Genomic DNA, 22,724 nt, shown 5'->3' with positions numbered 1-22,724 from the left:
TATGTTGCCTCAACAATTTAGGGACTACGCCCCTAAACAGCAGGAAGTAGTTATGGAATGAAAACAATGCCCCTTTCCCTTGGCAACACAATTCTCCTAAAAGGAAAGGGGGGAATGAGAGAGTCATCTCCTAGGCAGGTTGATAGGAAGTCTAGGGGTCCCCAAGGAGAGAGAGGTCTGGGATATTCAAGGAGGAAGAAAGGACAAACGTTTTTACTTTTTTCCTCTATATTCTTTAGGATTATATAACAATAATGTATCCTGCCTGAGGACAGTCTTTGGATTAAACCTTCTGGCTAATTCTGTTATCTTAAAACCTAAATTATGGGAGTAGGTCTGGTCTTTACAAGGATGTATTCCTGCCTGAGGACAGTCTTTGGATTAAACCTTCTGGCCAACTCTTATCTTAAAGTGTAAATTATGGGAGTAGGTCTGGTGAGGTCTTTATAACCTCCAGACATTCTTTGGATTCACTGGAGAGTATATAACTCCATTGCTAACACTAGCAAGTGGGTACTCTTTCTACCCCCTTCTGATGTCTATGTCAGAAGCTTTCTCTATCTCCTTTATACTTTAATAAAACTTTATTGCACACACACACACACAAATTCAGCGGTTACAGTTACTAAAACTTGAGGCCAGTAGGAGACTGAGGGGCTGCAGGCAAAGAGTAACTTACTTGCTGGGCATAGGCTGTAATGGTAGGTAGTTAATATGAATATGTTTTAATGAGGGAGGACTCATTGGGTTGGGGGCAGGGAAAGAAATGGTGGTCTCCTCTACAGTCTGCAGTGCCTGAGGTCCTATCTTTCTTCCTGGCTGTAGGAGACACAGCGCTACTTCCTGTAGGTAGGGGAACAAGGGAGGAAATTCATGAAACGTGCTCACTGTGCCAGGAACGTAGCAGATGTCCAGTACAGGTTACACAGAGGCAGCCGCAGTGGCAGCAGTATCCACGGGCACATAGCACTTCAGGTAGGGGAAATATGGAAGGAGGCAACATGGGAAAAGTAAATGTGACGTGCACTCCAACGCCAGCTAGACCGTAAGGGAAAAGTTTTCAGTGGGCATTGGTGAAAAGTAAAATATTTAAGGTAGAACCAGGACAACATCATAAAACTCAAGATACTGTCCTATGGTTATTACTGATAAACTCCTGTTATATGACTTGGCAATGGTTTATGAGACTGCCCTGTAAAACATCACCTCTGTTGTAAAGTCAATTGCTATAGACTCTTGATTGGATGATGTTGCCTGGTATTTCTGCAAAATTAATAATATTGATATGGGAGACACTGATGCTCACCTAGACAATAGAAAGTCCTTCTTCATCTGGGTAAGAGTCCTATTTTTGTCCTGGTTTCAGCCTTTCATCCATGTGGTTCAGGTAGCCTGTACCCATCTAGGCTATAATGATGGTTCTGTTCTTGTTGCTAATGATTGGTTCAGGGTGGAAAATGAAGAAGGCATCTGGTGGAAAGTTCCAAGCTCTTGGAAATAGCTACATTCTGCCTCTGGAGATTGCTTAATGAAGTTGTGATGCCTGGATCTACTGCAGCCATCTTGTGGACAGGAGGGAGAGATTAGCCATCATTTTATTATTATTTTCATTGGCTTAGTTTTCCCTGGGGAGAGATGCATTCCATCATCTCTCCATTTTTTGTACCGGATGAATGTATCTTGCTGTTGTTTTTGCACACTCTGCCTGTGTTAAACCCTACTTCTTATTTCTGCTCCATGATAGTGTCGATTCCGATCCCAGAGTCTCTTTGCTTTCTTGGGCTGACTGAGTCCCACTTTCCTGGCAGTCCTCCTATGGTATATTTCAGAAAGTGACTTTTTCCCCATTTCCTATGTCTGTTCAATCTCATATGCTTTTCTTCCAGAAATTTGTAAAGGTCTGTCTTCATTGGTGTCCTCTGTTCCATTTTCTCTGCTTTTTGTGGTGTGGGTTTATTCTTTATGCAGTGGAAGGTGCACAGGCTAATGCTTGGGCTTAGTGGATCAGTTTGGTTATTTCCTTTGTAAATTTCTCATTATAGTTCCATTATTTATGTTTTAATATTACTCCTTTCAAGGATTAAACAGTGAGAAGTCAGCTGAAACAGTAGTTCAGCTAAAGTGGAGATGCCGAGGATCAAACCTGGGACCTCATACCTGCAAAGCATGTGTTCTACCGCTGAGCTACATCCCCCACTGCTCGTTATAGTTCATTCCTATTTATGTTGGAGTTGTCATCAATTTGCAAGACCTATTTATATATTAAGATATCAATCCTCTTTTTCATGTATAGACAGTATTTTTCCTACTTTATTGCTTTTGGGAATTGTTTGTGTGTTTCTTGACATACGGAAGACTTTATTGTAGTGTAGTAAAATGTATCCATCTTCTTTGTGGTTTCTTTCTTTGTTTTTATTCTTAGAAGGACGTTTTCTCCCCAATATCAGATGTATATTCCCTATTACATTTTTGATCCTCCCTTCTTTTCTTTTTGAACTCAAATGGGTTAAATTTAACTGATAACATTTTCAGTTCATGGCACACCATCATCACTGGTGCATGCAGAGCCCTTGATTTTTACTTTCTCTTTTCCCTTTTGTCTTCTATCTTCAATGGCATTTCTCTCTCCAATCATATACATCTACTGTAGTGCATATAGTGTATGTTCTTCATTTTAGAAAAACATTCACCAGTTTTTATCCATCTGGAGTTAGAGATTTAAAAAATTAAAAAAAAAAAAAGAAAGAAACCACTCAGTTTTCTTACTACCTTCCTCTAATTCCAACTGCCTTCTTTACCAAATGTCAGGTTCCAGGTTTTCTAACCTGTTCCGTTTCTCTGTCTGTTTTGGTGCTAGGATCACACTGCCTTAATGATTATCTAATTTTAAAACATTTGAATATGTAGAAATGAAAATCACATGCAATGCTCTTCTTGCATCATTTAATTCTTCACTTTTTATTAATATGATAGACAAGGGGGCCATTCTTTAATAACTAATAGCACATTTATATATGTTAATATAGTAAATTGCTGTCACTGTCATCTAAACCAGTCACGTGTTACAATTTTCAGACTGTGAAAACTATCCTGGTAGATGTGACTCTAGGAGCAGGAACATATTTAAAAGTAGTGCCTATTTTTCACCATTAAGGGTAATGCTTGCTGTGGGTTTGTCATATATAGCTTTTATTATGTTGAGGTATGTTCCTTCTATTCCTGCTTTCTGGAGAGTTTTAATCATAAATGGATGTTGAATTTTGTCAAAGGCTTTTTCTGCATCTATTGAGATAATCATATGGTGACCCAGCAATCCCACTTCTGGGCATATACACCGAGAAAACCAGATCTGAAAGAGACATGTGCACCCCAATGTTCATCGCAGCACTGTTTATAACAGCCAGGACATGGAAGCAACCTAGATGCCCATTAGCAGATGAATGGATAAAGAAGCTGTGGTACATATACACCATGGAATATTACTCAGCCATTAAAAAGAATTCATTTGAATCAGTTCTAATGAGATGGATGAAACTGGAGCCCATTATACAGAGTGAAGTAAGCCAGAAAGATAAAGACCAATACTGTATACTAACGCATATATATGGAATTTAGAAAGATGATAATGATAACCCTATATGCAAAACAGAAAAAGAGACACAGATGTACAGAACAGACTTTTGGACTCTGTGGGAGACAGCAAGGGTGGGATGTTTTGAGAGAACAGCATCGAAACATATATACTATCAAGGGTGAAACAGATCACCAGCCCAGGTTGGATGCATGAGACAAGTGCTCGGGGCTGGTGCACTGGGAAGACCCAGAGGGATGGGGTGGGGAGGGAGGTGGGAGGGGGATCGGGATGGGGAATACATGTAAATCCATGGCTGATTCATGTCAATGTATGGCAAAAACCACTACAATATTGTAAACTAATTAGCCTCCAACTAATAAAAATAAATGGGGAAAAAAAATAAAAGTAGTGCCTATGACTAATTCAAAAGGAAACAGAGGTTCACATGCTTTAGTGAACTTTGGCTTAGAGTTACTGAAGATGTTGACTGTGATTAACATTCTCATAACCTTAAATCACACTCTGTCAACTTCTAAGCAAACAATTTCAAATGTCATTTTGTGATTGATAAAGTAGGAGCTAAGAATGAAATCCGGGTCTGACCTTCTTTTTATCCGTGCCGAGCAAACTTTTCTATCTGGAATTGATATTTATCAGCAGCTTTCATCTTTCCTGCGTGTTTATCGTGGGGTTGTGGTTTATATATGGTTCTTATTCCATGGAGCATATGGAAATTGGTGGTGAGAATCAAATTTTCTTCTTTTGGACACAAAATAGTGCCTTGTTCCATGAAGCAGCCCTTAACTGTGGTTCTAGGTGCTTGATGTGGGGGAGGAGAGGGAGGGAGGAGGAGGGTAGCAAAGACTTTTTATGCTTCCCAGGGCAAAACAAAAAGGGAAAAGTGGCAACTGATGAGTACCTGAAGAATTAAATGTAGTAATTCAGAAAAATGAAAACTCTAGCATTTTGTTGCAGCAAAACAGGAAAAAAAACCAAAAACCCCACAACTGCCTTCCTTTAAGATATGAGAAGTTAAATTTCTACCAATAATTGGTAATATAATAATTGAGGGGGCTTAGTTTGGAGGAGGACTTGGGACACTTTAGGTAATTTAGGTAATTATTTAGTTCAGGGAATCTTCTCACTAATAGATGCTTATAATCTTTCTGGATACTGTGTACATTCTAATTGATTTACTAAAAGTCACATAGTTTAAAAGCCATGAAAATAATAGCTAATCACAGTAATTGCATAGCACATTTTACAATTCTGAATATGAGAGGATTTTTAGAAAAGGAAGGTTGAACCCAGATAGGTCAAGTGAATTGTGTCAAGTTACTCAGTAGCTTAGGAGTAGAGCTGGCTTTGCATATCAGACCTTTATCAACGCCCAGTGTGGGTTCTGCCTTGTAGGAAATGCAGACTTCTTTTTCTGAGAATCAGCTGGTTATCTGGAGCACTGGGTGGAGACTGAGGATTAGCCAAGGTCACTTTCAACCAGTGAGTGCTCAGTGCAAAACAGTTGAGTTCATTGAATTAGAGATAATGAAGGGGAAGTTAGATACACATTTTTCACTTGCTTTTCCTGAGTTAATTTTCTTTTGAGTGAATGAAAAATTCATTTAGTAAAATAAGTACAAAATTTTAATATATCTGAAACCACCAGTGGCTCTAAATTGTGTTGTTTTTTGTTTGCTCAGTTGCTGAGTTGTGTCTGACTCTTTGCAACCCCATGAACTACAGCACTCCAGGCTTCCCTGTCGTTCACTATCTCCTGGAGTTTGCTCAAACTCATGTCCACTGAGTCAGTGATGCCATCCAACCATCTCATCATCTGTTGCCCCCTTCTCCTCCTGCCCTCAATCTTTTCTGACATCAGGGTCTTTTCCAGTGAGTCAGCTCTTTGCATCAGGTAGCCAAAGTGTTGTAGGAAGGGGGACCCCCTTCCAGGGCCCGAAGTTGGGCTCTTGTCTAACACTTGGAAAAGAATTGTCCGAGGAGACACGTGCTGACAAAGCAAGAGATTTTATTGGAAAGGGCACCCGGGTGGAGAGCAGTAGGTAAGGGAACCTAGGAGAACTACTCTGCCGCGTGGCTCGCAGTTTTGGGTTTTATGGTGATGGGATTAGTTTCCGGGTGGTCTTTGGCCAATCATTCTAATTCAGAGTCTTTCCTGGTGGCCCACGCATCGCTCAGCCAAGATGGATGCTAGCAAGAGGGATTCTGGGAAGTGGACGGACAGGTAGTGTCTCCTCTCGATCTTTCCCGAACTCTTCCGGCTGGTGGTGGCTTATTAGTTCCGTATTCCGTATCAGGATCTCCTGCCATAAAACAACTCATGCAAATGGTTACTATGGTGCCTGGCCAGGGTGGGCTGTTTCAATTAGTGTGCTTCCCCTAACAAAAGTATTGGAGCCTCCGCTTCAGCATCAGTCACAAGCAGTGAAATACTTACTCCTCAACTTCACAGAAGGGCTTCCCTCTTCCCTGGTGGCTCAGATGGTAAAAAATCTGCCTGCATGCAGGAGACCCGGGTTCAATCACTGGCTGGGGAAGATCCCCTGGCGAAGGGAATGGCTGCCCACTCCAGTATTCTTGCCTGGAGGATTCCTTGGACAGAGGACCCTGGTGGGCTACAGTCCATGGGGTCACAGTCAGGCACGACTGAGCACCTGTCACTTTTTCACTTACAACTTCACCGAATTCTATTATGTAAAGGCAAATGAACTTGTGATAAAAGTAGGCACTAATAGGCACTAATAGGTAATATATTTCTGTCATCTTGCTGGGATTAATTTATTCCTCCTCCCTGGGTTAACATGATTTTACATAAAATCATTTCCATGTACATTTATTTTCTGTTTTTTTCCATGTGAATTTAAAATTAAAATATGAGTTGTTGTTTTTCCCCCAACCATCCTTTTTTTCATTTTGCTGTAAATTTTCTACACACAGAGAATATAGTCCAAATATATTCACAAATAGAGAATATATTCCAGGTGTAATATCTGCCTATGCTATATATTCAAATGCGTATCATCTTTTCTGTTCATTTGGTAGAATGACAACCTCTACCCCTTTCCCAGTTTTCTAAAAAGGCCTGATTGTTGTACTACTGGGTTTTTTAAATAAACTGCCCAGTACATTATGTGACTCCCATAAGTCTACCAGATGGATCCCAAAGATACTGAGTCATATTGTTCAGCCTTCTGAACACACATATTGTTAACATTATCTGCCAGCGTTTTAAAAACTCATTTGCAAATATTCTACCTGTTAATGATTCAGAGATTTGGGAGTGTATCTTCTAGTTTTCTTACTTCTTAGAATCCGTTTTAATCCATGTCTGTTAACGCTGATCAACTATTGAAAAAAGAGCTTGAAAGCTGCCAAGAAGATAACATGACTTTAACATACAAAGAGTTTCAAGCATGTATATGAGAAGGAGTTTTTCCATCGATTGTATTTTTAAAACATAATATAAGGTCTTCATCCTGTACCTTTCACAGTGCCTTTTGAAATGATTTCTGAATATCAAAAAAAAATTTTTATTGAAGCATAATATATCAGATTTAATATAAAAATCAGATTTAATTGAGGAATGAGATACCCTGAGAGTGCCTATGGCTTGACTGAGATATACTTGGTAGAAACTTTTCCAGCCACTGCCTGCAATTTCAATCGGAATTTAGTAATTTGGTTTTATTTTGGGGTAGCTCATCTGCATCCTCAGCAGGACTGTTTCCCTCTCCCTTCGTCTCTCCCTCCCTCCCTTTCTTCTTTTCTCTGAGTCTGATTCTTGCACCAAGCGTGTGGTACATTTGCTATGCCCTGACTTGGGGTTTCGAGGCTGACCGCCAAGGCTCCCTGAGACCCAGAGTGAGACACATGTTCCGTGGGTCTGACAGCCGCTCCTCACGTCAGGGTTTATTTTCCTTCGGTCTCTCTTCCTTCTGAAATATCACTGGGAAGAAAAAAAAAGACATAAAGCATCTGATCTTGCCTTTCACTTCCTTTTCTATTTCCAGCCACCTGTTCTTGTTTTCTAATTAACCCCAACACGGTGACAAGAGCCAAGATTCTCATGGTTCTGTAAAACGCAGAATAAAAGAAAAGCCACATCTACTAGATTGCTGCCCTAAGGGAGACTCGACATCATCTCTGAGGAAGGCCACGCTCTTATTTCTTTGTCCAGTTTGTAGAGGAAGCGACGGTGACTTGCCTTCTCACTCTTCTGCTTGAAAAGCAAATCAGAGCTTTCTGTGTATGTTGACTGAGGGGAGGCGTGTTCCTATGAGCTCAGAAAGGCCCAAAGGTGGACTTAACCCCATGCTTCTAGGCCAGGGCCTCTGCACAGGCTGGTGGCCTCCCAGCGCCTGCGTGTGAACTGATTCGTTAGAGCCTGGTGTGTGCAGGGTTCAGGGGCTTGACAAACGCCTGGAGAGTCTTTGTGGCAGACGCTTGGCCAATAGGAGTAGAATCACCCGGCAACATCCGATGGGCCTTTCCACACTGCCTTGTCTGAAAAGCATTTGGAACCAAGCAGAGGGTGCTGAGAACTGACACAGAGGGGCCCAACAGGATGGGAAAGGAGGAGAGAAAGGAGAAAAACTGGCTGGTTAGAAATGACAGAGAGGAACTTGCTGTAAAATTTCCAAAGTGGCGATTGACCGGGTTAGATGTGGCCAGGAAATCGGAGCAGCCTTTCTGATATTCTCATGCCAGAGTGCTTTCTGCATGGAGGCTGGTGCCAGAAGGGCATCTCCCGGGCACTTTCCTCCGGAGCTGGACTTTTATCACAGGGAAGCAGCAAAAGGGAGTGGAGGCGGCCGAGAGCAGGGAATGAATGGAGCCGAGAGAAGGGAGGAGACAGAACAGGTTGGAGAACGGAACCTGGGCGCCTGGGGTGCCAGTCCCTCACTGGGCAGATCCTGAGTGTTCGCTGTGGACCAGGGCTGGGCTCCGGGGTCAGGGGTGAGCAGGACAGATGGGGTCGTGTCCTGGGGCTGATGGTCTAGTGAGGAGGGACAAACCAACAGCGTAGGTCAGGCCACCGTTGGCAGACGGGTGGTCGGTTCATTCCTGATGGCTATTCCTTCACTCATTCCCTCTTGATGGGAGATTTTCTAAGAGCTACTCCGGAAGGAAGGCTTTTCTTCTCCACGCTGAGGTCAGAAAGCTGAGTGGGACATTGCTGCATGGGGTCAGGTGCCCCTTTGGAGTGGGTAGAGCTGGATGATGGGTGGAGGAAGGTTAGTTCCACACTGTGTCTCAGCTCCTTCATGTGTTCCTCCATTCGGAATTTGTAGATAACATCTGTCAGCTTTTCACTGCTCCCGGCATCTCTCGGCTTACGTGGGAGCCAGAAGGACCCAGGGGGCCTTGGCGCTGTTTCAGGGGATGGGGACCCCATGCCTGTGGCTCCCACTTCCTGTGGTTGGAAGACACAGTCTCAAGAACTCCTTTTCTGTTGAGATGAATAACATTCACATTCATCAAAAAGCATTTCTCAGTTCATAGCCTCTTTTTGTCACTGGGCTGTGCATGAGGAGGTCTGTGAAATATTTTAACCTGACAGTGGAATCGTCTTCAAAAGGGTGGGAGCTGCTCCTTCAAGGGGAGTAAGAAAGATCTTACTTTGTGTTAGAGCACAGTGCCCCTCTGCTTATCCTTCTCAGGCTCCTTCTGTATACGCCCATCCCCCCGGGACGAAGAATTACCACTGAGAGATTATTTAGGTAAAATATTAAAATCTAATCTTGCACTGATAACTTGTCACAGCTGGGAATTTGATTCCTTCTTTAGCAGAAAATGGTGATTGTGAGGATTATGCTGTTCATCTTTAAGGAGGACAGTACGAGAGGATTTTTGTCTCTGTTTTTTAAGGATTCCTCTGAAGGCACGCAGAGAGCGAGGATCAGCTCCTTCCTGCCCGCTTTCCTCTCTCCTTCCTTCCTCCTCTGCCTCCCTCTCCCCTTTCCATCTTGATTAGAAAGGGAGAGTGTGCGCCTAGTTTTGCCCAGGAACTCAGAACCTTTCATTAAATATTTACGAGAGCTGGTAATTTGGTCAAGCAATTCTCATATGAATGAGGACAGGAAACCTCTGGACTGTGTTTCTAGCTGCTCCAGAGCTCACGGAAGGACAAACTATAAATGGCTTCATGCTTCCCTGGTGGCTCAGACGTTAAGAATCTGCCTGTAATGCGGGAGACCTGGGTTCCATCCCTGAGTTGGGAAGATCCCCTGGAGGAGGGCATGGCAACCCACTCCAATATTCTTGCCTGGAGAATCCCCATGGGCAGAGGAGCCTGGCGGGCTACAGTCCATGGGGTCGGACACGAGTGAATGACTAAGCATAGCACAGAGGGTTTCTGTGACCAGAAAGCACCGTGGATGCGTTGGTGATTCTGTGTGTGTGATAAAATGAAACCACAGTCTTGTCTCAAAGGTTTCCCCTGACAACACTCACACACACAGTTACACACTGACACAGCTACACATTCACACACACATTCACACATACAGACATTCGTGTACACACCCACAGCCCATCTGGGTAGCAGGGCAGACAGCCCTCTGTCTACGGACATTCCATCCCGCTCTGCAGCAACCCCAGGAGTGGCCACCAGGGGGCAGCAGAGGCCGCAGAACCCAGCCGGCCCCGCTGGAGGGGCGGTGGGGGGAGCTGAGCCTCTGGGGGCGGAGGGAACCCCTGGGGTACGGACCTGGCTCCTAGAGAGAGGAGAGTTCTAGTTCCCCACCATCCCCAAGTTTGTTCTGCTTCGGGCCTGGGATGTCACCTTTTTAAACACATGGGTTCACATGGTCCTTACCTTTCCTGTCCCCTTCGTACCTGGCTCCCGTGTCCCTGGAGTGGTCATCCGTAACCCTACCTGCCCTCCTTTCCTGGCACATCCCTGGGGTGGGGGACTGCAGGAGCCCACAGGCTGGGCCAGCTGGGGTCGTTTGGGGGCTCCGGGAGGGGAGGAGGGGCAGTGGGTGACATGGCCTCTCGTGAGAAATGAGCTGATGAGAAGAGCGGGGTGGCTGTCACAGGGTGCTCTGTCCCTCCCACCCCATGCTGTTGGAGGGACGGACATGTGGGGGATGGACATCTTTCCATTCTTGTGAAAAGTGTCATATACCCTAGTTTGGAGTCAGACTCTCGGTTTCCCTGTTCCTCTGCATTGCCCCTTCTGAATCTCTCCTGCACAGAAATTCTAGAGCTGCTGCTCACTGCAAGAAAGTGGGGGCTGGAGGACTTGGTTTCCTGCATCTTTGGGGTGAAAGGAGGGAAACTTGTAGCTGAATTTTGCAGAAATCCATGTGGAGATCAGAACAGCCTTTTGGGTCTCTCTGAACTCACAACCCAGTCTTGATGGAGTTATTTGTTATCCAAGTGTTCAGAATATTAAATACCTAACACATTTCTGAAGTGGCATTTTCACAAGCATTTTTTCCTGCCTCAGTTTCCTCAAGTGAAAAGCTCTCCCCCCCCCCCCCCCCCCGTGTGTGTGTATGACAAAAAGCAAAAGCAGAGCTTCCCTGATGGGGATGTCTGCAATTTGCATGTTTAGTGACCCAGTGGGGAAAGGCGACAGCTAGAGATGCTGCTTCTTATACAGCCTTTACCACCGGCTCTGTGCGATCCAGGGAAAATCACTAATCGGATTCGGCCCCCAAAATGGCAACACTGACCTTTTCCAAAATCCACCAAACTGGAATATATAATAGGGTTAATGTCATAGAGGCAAATGACACTTAGGTTCTTAGGGGAAAAAACAGTGTACATTTTTATCAGAAGGATATTCCTAAAGTCCTTGGAAGCATGGTTTTGATGGATATAAATAGGGAATTAAGACCAGTTATTAACCAACCACCTTGCACTTGAGGTCCTCTGGTGACTTCCGGTGGGCGGGGGAGGTGCCCGGTGGAACAGCAGGATCTGAGGGGAGGGGGCGAACAAGAGGGCTCAGGACAGCCTTCCAGAGGCCAGCCCCACGGGGTAGGTGGGGTCTCTCCCGAAACTGACCACAGGGATGGATGCCTGACTGCGTGTCGGGGGATGGGGCAGTGGGTTACCGTTCAGGGTGGAAAGACGCTGAAGACATATTTAGCCACATCTCGATTTCTTGATTTCAGCGTGTTTATATTGGGCGTTTCGAGTTTAAAGCTAATTAAATCGATTCATCATCTTTTGTGAAATACCAAAACGATTTGGTAAATGCTAAGTAGGCTAGCGGACGTTTACATCATTTAACACGAGGCGTAGGCCACCTGCAACCTGTAGGTGATTCATTAATTTCAAGTAAGTTTCACGCATGTAAGTAAAGGGCAAAACTGAGGGTTTCCAGTGCGGCTCTGCCTTCTTGTGTGTTTGTCATGTAGGTGTCTAGCCATAAATTTGCTGCCAAGACCCTTGTCAGGAAGCTTTTCCCCTCTATGTTTTCTTTTAGAATTGTATGGTTTCAGGTCTTATATCTAAATCTTTAATACATTTTGAGTTAATTTTTGTGAGTGGTATGAGATAGGGCCTAGTTTCATTCTTTTACATGTGAATATCTGATTTTTCCAGCACCATTTAAAAAATTTTATTTTCTCAACTTTTTATTTTGTGTTGGGGTGTAGCTGGTTAACATTGTTGTGACAATTTCAGGTGAACAGTGAAGGGACTCAGCAATACATATACACGTACCCATTCTCCCCCAAGCTCCGCTCCCATCCAGGCTGCCACCTGACGTTGGGCAGAGTTCCATGTAGTGTACAGTAGGTCCTTGTTGGGGATCCGTTTTGAATATAGCATTGTGTACATGACCTTCCCAGAGTCCTTAACTGTCCCCTCCCCTGGCAGCCATAAGTTCATTTTCTAAGTCTGTGAGTTTCTTTCTGTTTTGTAAGTAAGTTCATTTGTATCATTTCTTTTTAGACTCCACATATAAGGGATGTCCTATGATATTTCTCCTCTATCTGACTTACTTCACTCAGTATGACACTGCCTGAGTCCATCCATGTTCCCAGCACCATTTACTGAAGAGACTGTCTTTCATCTATTGAGTATTCTTTGCTCCACTGTGAAATACTAGTTGACCATATATGCATGGGTTTATTTCTGGGCTCTCTCTTCTGTTCCACTGGTCTACATGTCTGTTTTTATGCCAGCACCATATGGTTTTGATTACTGTAGTGTTTATAAAATAGCTTGAAATCAGGAAATGTGACCCCTCCCCTACCCGCTTTATTCTTCTTTCTCAGAACTTCTTTGGCTATTTGGAGTCTTTCGTGGTTCCGTATATAACTTCTTGTTTTGCATTTCCTTTCTTAGTGCTCTGAGTGGCTTTTACCCTCATCTTCATCCTTCTCTTTCTCTGTTTGGGCTCATTGCACCTCTTTTTGCCCCACATGCTGTGCCACAGGTAGAAATTCCTGACCCAGAGCAGAGTGGCGATGAGGGCAGTTAAGGTTAAGCCCACCTTGCAAGTCCCCAAAGGGATCCCCCGTCACAGACTGCCTCTGACTTCTTAATCAGTTTCTCTTCATAGTGGATAAGCGAGGGGAAGACGATTTAGCTTGGATGTTAGGTCACAGCTAAATTCAGAGTAGATTTTCTTTTCTCTGTCTCTTGTTAAGAACTCATCCTCCTCTTACCCTTAGAGCCTTCTGTCCTCCACCCAAAGAGTGAAAAGTCACTTCACACAAGGATCATTTGAGAATTCACGCAGATCTGGTTTGGCTGAGATAATCTTTCTAGGAGCACCCCTGAACCTTTGTGCTTCGTTGTCTGCCCACGCAGTTATGCTGTTTGGTGGTCATAGGCCAGTCTCCCTGAGGGTTGGAAGGGACCTGCTGCCAGTGTACATCTTCTTGCTTTTCACCTTAGCCTTGCTGTTGCAGGGAAGTCATCACTTCTTTGTTTTAGCGACAGAGCCTCCCTGAGTCAAAAGCTGGGCACATGGCTATCTGGTTGGTGACTGGATTTGTGGTCTTCTGTGTGGTAAGTGTGGCCACATGGCTCCGTTTCCCCCAGTAAAATGTGAGCAGAGTGATGTTTGCAGGGTCTGCAATGATTCCTCCAAAGGAAACTCCCTGCCCTTCCTTTTCCCTTTGGCTTCCTTCCAGCCCCAGAGGGGGTCTGTATTAATAAGCTCCACTCATGCAATACTTTGGCCGCTTGATGTGAAGAGCCGACTCATTGGAAAAGACTCTGATGCTGGGGAAGATTGAGGGAAGGAGGAGAAGGGGGTGACCGAAGATGAGATGGTTGATGAGATGGCATACTGACTCAATGGACATGAGTTTGAGCAAACTCCGGGAGACAGTGAAGGAGAGGGGAGCCTGGCGTGCTGCAGGCCGTGGGGTCGTAGAGAGTGGGACATGACTGAGCGACTGAATAACAACATGCAGCTGAGGGCGATGCAGTCAGAAGCGACAGAGCAGGGAGATGGAAGGAGGCAGGCTCCCGTGGGAACCTGGAGGAGCAGAACCTCCAGAGGATGCTGGGAGGATGGGAGTAGAATTTGGGTGCATCACTGGGGAAGACCCATGGCGATTCTGCTGGAAAGGGAGATGGGGAGACAAGAGTGTTATGTGTTAGGTCCTCAGTCGTGCCAGACTCTTTGCAACCCCATGGATTCTAACCCACTGGACTCCTCTGTCTGTGGAATTCTCCAGGCAAGAATACTGGAGTGGGTTGCCATTTCCTTCTCCAGGGAATCTTCCCAGCCCAGGTTTTAAACCCGGGTCTCCTGCATTGCAGGCGGATTCTTTATTGTCAGAGCCGCCAGGGAAGCCCCTGCTGTGCAGGGCTCCTTGCAACTAACTCGGTGGGCCCCCTAGAGATCTTATTTAGTAGCCTCTTTTTCCCTACTAGCCCTGGCCTGTTTAACCACCCCCCTCCACCCCCACCACAAATGAACCTTGTGCTTTCCCCTCCCTTTCTGTCCTTGGCCAGGTGAGAAGCCTGGAAGTGAGCCTGACGAGGCAAAGCTGCAGACCGCCAGCAGACGGATCGTGCAGAATGCCATCCTGCGGGCCGTGCAGCAGGTCTCCCGGGAGAGCCAGAGCCGGAGGAGGGACGCCAGGGCCGGCGACACCGCCCGTGGCAGCCTCCGCCTGGGCGCGGGGGAAGCCGCCAAGAAGCGCGAGAAGTAACACGTGGACGGGGCTCTTAGCACACGCTTGGTTCCCAGCCGTTTTGGAAGTGTAGGATGCGTCACCAGAAAAGTTGCCGGTTAGCAAACCGAAGAGTCATTCACGCCTAGCAGTAGGATGAATTCGAGCTAGCCCTTGGCCGAAGGGCACTGTCCTGGAAAGTGCATTAGATAGCTCTGTTTATATTAATGCAGTGCCTCTGAAATAGTCAGGCAGGCAAGACACTGCCATTACAGATGTAGTTTTGCAGCACAATTCATTTCTAAAGTTCTTTTTAAAAAAATGGTTCTGTCTTGTTTATTTGGCCTTGTATGCATTCTTCCTGTAACTTAACTTACCAGTTCTTTCTGCTGAAGCACCGAGTGCCCTACTGTGATCTTTACCATATTTAAACAAGGCTTGCTGGAGAGGTGAGGGAAGGGCATTGCAGTCCTCCTCAAATATGGAACTGAAGGCTTTAATAAAGTGGGGTCAGGCCCAAGATCATATTAAGAAAAGGCAAATTCTAAGTCCCTCAGGATCTCACAGAGGCATGCATTTATATTATTTTGTAAAAAAAAAAAAAAAAAAAGAAGAAGAATTTAGATTTTCAAGAACTCAGTCTCAATTCTCTCAATTGTTTGATAGTTGATATTTTCTCCCTGTGCAGAAAGCCTTGCGAAATATTACAGATTTCTTTTTCCTATTTCACAATGAAAGTAAGACAGGTGAACCTAAGTGCATGAGTGAAGAGCAGCTGGAATTGTAGATTCCATCCTGAGATGCCCTGGGGTCTGATTATGGGATGCGGGGTCCTCGGAAGGAGCTCTGAGGCCTTATAAATGTTGTGTGGCCATCAGACTATGCATACACACTAGTACTTTGCTAACAGGAACTTTTCTTTTCCCATCCACAAATTAGATTTTTGTTTTATGAGACTATGAATATCACACCTATCTGGAATGAATGACACATAAAATGGGAAAAATCATTTTCTCAACTCTCTGAAATGTGAAAATACAGTGGGATCAGCAAAGTGACCATGTTGTGAATGCAGTCATGGGAATGTATGTGTGCAAATGAATGAAGCCACCTGTGTGGCAACAGAATGACTTCTGCTCCCCTCCCACGTGGGGGCCACACAGCCTTCTGTGTCCTTGCAGGCCTATTTCCTGGGCTCCCCGACAGTTACTGAGTCGGTGCTACCGCGAACAGAGGAAGAGTCTGACCTTTGTTAGAAACTTTTGGGCTTCGGAGTGTCAATGTCTACATCTGACGGTTTTTTAAAAAGCAAAGTACCAGAGAATGAAGTGTGACTGATATTGACAGACTTCTAAAATCCCACTATTTACACTTTCCAGAATGGATACTGTTGAGAAATGAATGAGAACAGTGTCTCATCAGTTCTGTTAGACGCTCTCACACCATGTGGAATGTGATGGAATAAATTCACAGGGAGAATGATTAGGGAGGGAGCAGAGGGGTTAACCTTCAAATGTGGTTTATTCATAATTTTCTGTAATACTCATGACAGTTGAAGAACAAGTTTAAGTCGAAGTCATATAATGGATGGAATATAAATTGTACAACCTAGATAATAGGAATGAAGGTATTAAGGGAACTGAGTCAGGAGTATCCACGATTGAAAAAATAAATCCAATGCTTGTAGTTTGCAAGTGATCTGGCCCTCTGTCTAGTGAGATGTCTGGATAGAACCAGCCTTGGGTTTAGCTGCCAGATGGCAGAAACCCATAAACATGCTCTCTTTCCCCTCTGGTGTGTCTGTGCTAATACTCTGGGGGATCTTGGAGAATCTCTGATTAACCTCTGTATCTAAATGTTATTTATAAATAAAATATACCCAGCTTTGAAACATGTTGTCATTTTAAGCCAAGTTTTCTTCACCCTACTGTTTGGCTCCTTTCATATGGGTCCACGAGGCATCCCAAGGCTGTTTTCCAAACCTCTAGATTCTGGGATCCTGAAAGCATTTCTTAATAGGCCATCACTGACCCTGTCTGAACACAGCTGTGGAATGCAGGTTCCTGAGGCAGAAGCAAAAAAGCTTGTGTGTGACCTTTTGATCTCAGGAAGTGAAGGTAAGTAGGTTTGGAAGCCAGGTGTGTTTCATGGTCTTTCTGAGATGGAAAGTCTACAGCAAGGAACAGAGATACTGATATGTTCTTGGAAGGAGAAGAGAAAGTTTATCTGTCACTGCACTCGACAGGTAGGTGCCATATTAGCAGAATCCTAAGGAAATGGCAACCACTCCAGTATTCTTGCCTGGAGAGTCCCATGGACAGAGGAGCCTGGTGGATTATAGTCCTTGGGATTGCAAAGAGTTGGACACAACTGAGTGAACACACAAGAAAACTCAGCCATAAAGATAAATGAATCTGATAAACTTCTCCTTATATCTGTCTCCGTATAAACTTACGAGGTTTTAAAGGAGCCAAGAGAACTTCATTTGGAGGGGGCCTTCCCCTTGGTTATGATCACAAGCCAGCACAAAGCTTTTGGTCCTAGGAATTCATTGTGTGTGTGTGTGCTCAGTCATGTCTGACTCTCTGCGACCCCATGGACTGCAGCCCGCCAGGCTCCTCTGTCCATGGGATTTTCCAGGCAAAAGTACTGGAATTAGCGGGAATATGTATTTCATGCCCTTTACCTCCCTGGCTTAATAGATGGTAAAATGCACATGGACCTCCCAACTCTGTATGTTCAGCTCTTTGTCTTGGGCTTTGCCTGTCCCTGGGGTGGAACTGGAGAGAAATTCTTTTTGGTGCTTTGTTTTTCTGCAGGTACCCACCCACCGTGAACAGTATTGTAAAGAGAACTTACTGCTTCATCTTTGTTTCTCTTTTTTCTCCTTTAACTGCTTTAGTCTTCATTTATGGCATGGTTTCTGGTTACAAGTAAATGAATTGGCCATTTAAAAATAATCTTTGAAACTGCGCCACTTTGGCTACTTTCAGGGTTTAAAGTCTATAAAAAATTACTATTAAAAAGTTACAAAAAAGGAAGAAATTTTACATTTATCCACAGTAACAACTATTCTAATTAAAAGGCAGTAGAGAATGAAATCTCTGAAGAATCTGGTAACTAGTTTAGCAACTCTAGTACCCAAACTGGTGTAAAAATTAAATACCCCAGTTTGAGTAATTCTTCAGTTTATGTAAAGAGAAAGCAGAAAATACAATCATGTTGTTGGCTGTCTTGAGTGTGAGAAAGTTTTCTGAAATATGTGACTACACGTTAACTCATGTGTGTCATCACAACTTCACAATCAATTTGTAGCCAGGAAGATTTTATTCTCCTTTTGCAGAGAAAGTCACACTGAATCTCAGAGAGGGTAAGTGTGAAAAGTGAGTGGTACTGTTGGGCATAAGAATACATACATCGGGCCTCCCAGGTGGTTCAGTGGTAGAGAATCCGCCTGCCAGCGCTGGAATCCCAGGAGATGGAGTTTGATCTCTGTGTTGGGAAGATTCCCTGGAAGAGGAAATGGCAACCTGCTCCAGGATTCTTTTTTTTTTTTTTCCAGGTAAGAATACTGGGGTGGGTTGCCATTTCCTTCTCTAGGGGATATTCCCAACCCAGGGATTGAACCCTGTCTCCTACGTCTCCTGCATTGGCAGGAGGATTCTTTACCACTAAGCCACCTGGGAAGCCCCAAGCCTAATCCCCACTTCAGTTTTCTGGAGAATCCCATTAACAGAGGAACCTGGCAGGCTATAGTCCATAGGGTCACAGGAGACCACAACTGACCACACACCTACATCCATCACTGTTCTTTGTGGGCATGTGCATTAGCTGGGGGAACTTAAGAATATAAATTCCAGGGATACTAATGTTGAGATGGACCAATCAAACTGCCTTACAGAATAAGAAATGTAAGACATAGTAAAGGGCCAGCAGAAACCATCATTGGGGTAAAAGAATGCCATCACCCATGAAAAGTGGCAGCAAAGAAAAGAAACAGGAGACCCCAGAGGGAACAAAACAGAAAATCACAGCAGAGCATGGCAAGTGACTCCTTTCCCCTCTGCTCCTCAGAAGCCACAGAATCCTGACCCACATGTGGAGAAAGGTGGATGAGGAAGTGTCTTGATTGTCTTCTGGCTCCAGTGTAGGGTAGAAATGGGTGAAACAGGAAGCAGGACTCCTTTCAGAGACAGGACAACCTGGTCTTACAGAAATGAAAACAGAGGGCCGGGAAGCAAAACACATGTTTAGAGATCTCATCGTTTTCTAGGGAAATGGATACATATACTCAACAGCGATATTTCCAAGAATCAAAGAAAAATTCTTGAAAATCCTAGGCTGATAGCTAGTCCTTTACAGAGGTAGAACTTGGAGCTGGTGTCAGACTCCTTCAGAGCAGTGTGTGACATCCTAAGGTAAGAGAGAAAGGCTCTGGAGAAGCTCTGAAGGATGGAAAGTGTGAAGGAAGGATGTTATTTCCAGCCAGGATGTCACTCAAAGACAAAGGCAATCATAAAAAAATTGGTAAAGAGCCCTTCTTTGAAAACCTGCTTGGTCAGAAACTTCAGCCAACTAAAAAGATAAAGAATCTAGGTTGTTGACCATAAAGAAAGCTGAGTGCTGAAGAATTGATGCTCTTGAACTGTGGTGCTGGAGAAGACTCTTGAGAGTCTCCCTTGGACTGCAAGGAGATCAATCCTAAAGGAAATCAGTCCTGAATATTCATTGGAAGGACTGATGCTAAAGCTGAAACTCCAATTCTTTTGGCCACCTGATTCGAAGAACTGATTCATTGGAAAAGACCCTGATGCCGGGAAAGATTGAAGGCAGGAGAAGGGGATGACAGAGGATGAGATGGTTGGATGGCATCACTGACGCAATGGACATGAGTTTGAGCAAGCTCTGGGAGTTGGTGATGGACAAGAAAGCCTGGTGTGCTGCAGTCCATAGGGTCATGACTGAGCAACTGAACTGAGCTGAACTGAACTGAGGTTGTTGGGAAGCTGTAGTACAATGATTGGGTGAGGACAATGCTAAGTCACTTCAGTCATGTTCGACTCTGCAACTGTATGTGCAGGAGTCTGCCAGGCTCCTCTGTCTATGGGATTCTCTAGGCAAGAATACTGGAGTGGGTTGCCATGCAATCGCCAGGAGATCTTCCCAACCCAGGGATTGAACCTGCAACTTCTGCATTGCAGGTGGATTCTTTACGGCTGAGCCACCGGGGAAGCCCAGTGAGGAGCAGTGCTTTCACTTAAATATCAAGTGAACGTGATGTAATTGCAAAAATTGGGCTAATGAAAAGATTGTGAGTTCTTCTATCTTGATAAAATAAAAATATAACTTACAAAAATCAGAAGATGGGGCTGGGGACATGACATTGTGGTAATGACTTCATCTATTAGAGAAAGACAGTTTATCTCATCTTAACTTGAATGATGTAGTTTTTAAAAAACCCAACGATTCCATAACTGATTTCATAAATTATATAACTGATTTCATAAATTTCCTTAACCCTCAAGGAATGCACTGGAAAATAATATCTTATGATAAAAGTTTATTTAAAGTGTAGAGATTCCTTTAGCTTCCATTTTGTTTCTTTTTCTCTCATGAAATTAAAAATGAATGAAGTTACATATATAAATTCCCTGGATACCAGGCATGACCGCTGTTTGCTCGTTCTTCTACTGAAAGTGATCACTAGACTCTTGCAACTCTTGCAGCTCTGAAGATCTGGAGTCATTGTCCCACTGGGAAAAACAATTCTGTTATTACACCTGGGTCACAGATGGTCCATGGTTCTAAGTAATAACAGAAGAGATAGCTTTATTCACATACTGCTTTTATTTTTTAAATTTTCTTGTTCTCTTTTCTTATTGAAGTATAATAATAGTTGATTTACAATGTTGGTTAGTTTCAGGTACACAGCAAAGTGATCTGGTTATATATATATAATTAATATATTATGTATAATTAATATAACAATATTATAATTATATAATATAAAACATACTGTTATATTATTAAATATATTATGTAATATGTAATATAAATACAGTATTAAAATATATTGTAAAATATATTTTATAAAATATTTTAGAGTATAATTTTATTTTATATAATAAAATATTATAAAATGTAATAACAATATAATATACATTATATATAATTAATATTATACCTAAGCCACCAGGAAAGTATATATATGTGTATGTATAATAATATATTTGTATATATATATATATATACTTACATATATATATATATACTTCCCTGGTGGCTTAGATGGTAAAGAATCTGCCTGCAATGCAGGAGACCTGGGTTCGATCCCTGGGATGGGAAGATCCCCTGAGAAGGGAATGGCTACCCACTCCAGTATTCTTGCCTAGAGAATTCCATGGACAGAGGAGCCTGGTGGGCTAGAGAATACATATGTATATATTTTCTCTTTCAGATTCTTTTCCCTTACAGGTTATTACAAGATGCCAAATATAATTCTCTGTGCCCTACAGTAGGACCTTGTTGGTGATCTGCTTTATATACAGTCATGTGTATGTGTTAATCCCAAACCCTTGATTTATCCCTGCCTCACCCCTTTCCCTTTCGGTAACTGTCAGTTTGTTTTCTGCCTGTGGGTCTATTTCTGCTTTGTAAATAAGTTTGTTTGTATCTTTTTTTTTTTTAGATTTCACATATAGGTCATTTGATGTTTTTCTGTCTGGCTTACTTCACTTAGTATGATAATCTCTTGGTCCATCTATGTTGCTGTAAGTGGCATTATCTTGTTCTTTTTTATGCTGAGTGATATTCCATTGTATAAACATACCACATCTTTATCCAGTCTTCTGTTCATGGACGTTTAGGTTGACTCCATGTTTTGGCTATTGTATGTAAATAGTGCTCTTATGAAAGTTGGAATGCGTGTATCTTCTCTATTTATAGTTTCCTCTGGGTACATGCCCAATAGTGGGATTGCAGGATCATATGGTAGTTCTATTTTCAGTTTTTTAAGGAACCCCCCCCCCATACTTCTCTCCATAGTGGCCGAACCAATTTACATTCCCACCAACAGTGTAGGAGAGTTCCTTTTTCTCCACACCCTCTCCAGCGTTTGTTATTTGTAGACTTTTTGAGGATAGCCATTCTGACCAGAGTGAGGTGGTACCTCATCATCCTTTTGATTTGCATTTCTCTAATAATTAGTGATGTTGAATATCTTTTCCTTTGCCTGTTGGCTATCTGAATTCACATACTGCTTTTCGATTTTTAAAGTAAAAAATGTGCCTTGTGTGCGTGTTCAGTCATATCCAACTCTTTGCAACCCCATGAACTGTATAGCCCATCAGGCTCCTCTCTGACCATGGAATTCTCCAGCCATTTCCTTCTCCAGGGACTCTTCCCAATCCAGGGATCGAACCTGTGTCTCTTGTGTCTCTTGCATTGACAGGTGGATTCTTCACCGCTGAGCCACCTGGGAAGCCAAGAATGTGCCTTAGATCCTCTCAACTGATTTCTGCCGAACCGTTTAACCAGTGTTTGCTCTGCACGCCTGACACTCTTGTTTAAGAACCACCCTCCCGCACACTCTCGCACTAAGGCTCACTACTTGTTACACGTGTGGCCGGCGTTGGCGGGCTTTCATAATCCTTTAGCATTTGCCATTTTCCTCCGCTTGTGTGCTCAGCCCACACAAGGCTAGCTGGAAGCGCCAGGGAGCTGGATCCCCAGGTGAGGCTTTCAGACGCTGATGGATGGTTATAAGTAGCCCAGCCTCCTTGCCTTAGGTGGACCAATCCCGAAGCTCTCAGTATGACCAGCCCGATTCATTTCAGATGTGCAGAGTCCCTCCCTCCTGTCTCTCTTTCTCTCACGCCGCCATCTCCCCGCTGGTGATTTCTTGGGTAAGCTCTGAAAAGAACTACTTTCACTCAAATCTTCATCTCAGAGTGTACTTTTCTCAGAAACCCAAACTTAAGATAGTGGTACTATGCGCTTAGTCCCTCAGTCATGTCCAACTCTTTGCGACCCCATGGACT

The 22,724-nt window shown here is 43.7% G+C and overlaps 1 protein-coding gene across 10 annotated transcripts in view; it reads left to right on the top strand.

Moving 5' to 3' along the window:
• AKAIN1 (A-kinase anchor inhibitor 1) overlaps window positions 1-16,578 on the top strand; it is a 50,999-nt gene extending 34,421 nt beyond the window's left edge. For 3 of the 10 annotated variants that reach the window (XR_006338141.1, XR_006338137.1, XR_006338142.1), the window contains exons 3-4: window positions 13,493-13,567; window positions 14,525-14,659. Coding sequence is in view for 1 of the 10 variants with exons in the window: in XM_043888974.1 (XP_043744909.1) it covers window positions 14,525-14,724 (200 nt within the window). In the remaining 9 variants the exon portion in view is untranslated. Of the gene's footprint in view, window positions 1-13,467; window positions 13,568-14,524 lie in introns of all 10 variants that reach the window. The other 7 variants (XR_006338143.1, XR_006338138.1, XR_006338144.1 and 4 more) reach the window with 3 other exon arrangements.
• Window positions 16,579-22,724: the final 6,146 nt, after the last annotated feature.

Source organism: Cervus elaphus, chromosome 27 (assembly GCF_910594005.1).
Source record: "Cervus elaphus chromosome 27, mCerEla1.1, whole genome shotgun sequence".
Lineage (NCBI taxonomy): Eukaryota > Metazoa > Chordata > Mammalia > Artiodactyla > Cervidae > Cervus > Cervus elaphus.
The sequence above is the reverse complement of the archived record's forward strand: the minus strand, read 5'-3'. Positions and strand labels throughout refer to the sequence as shown.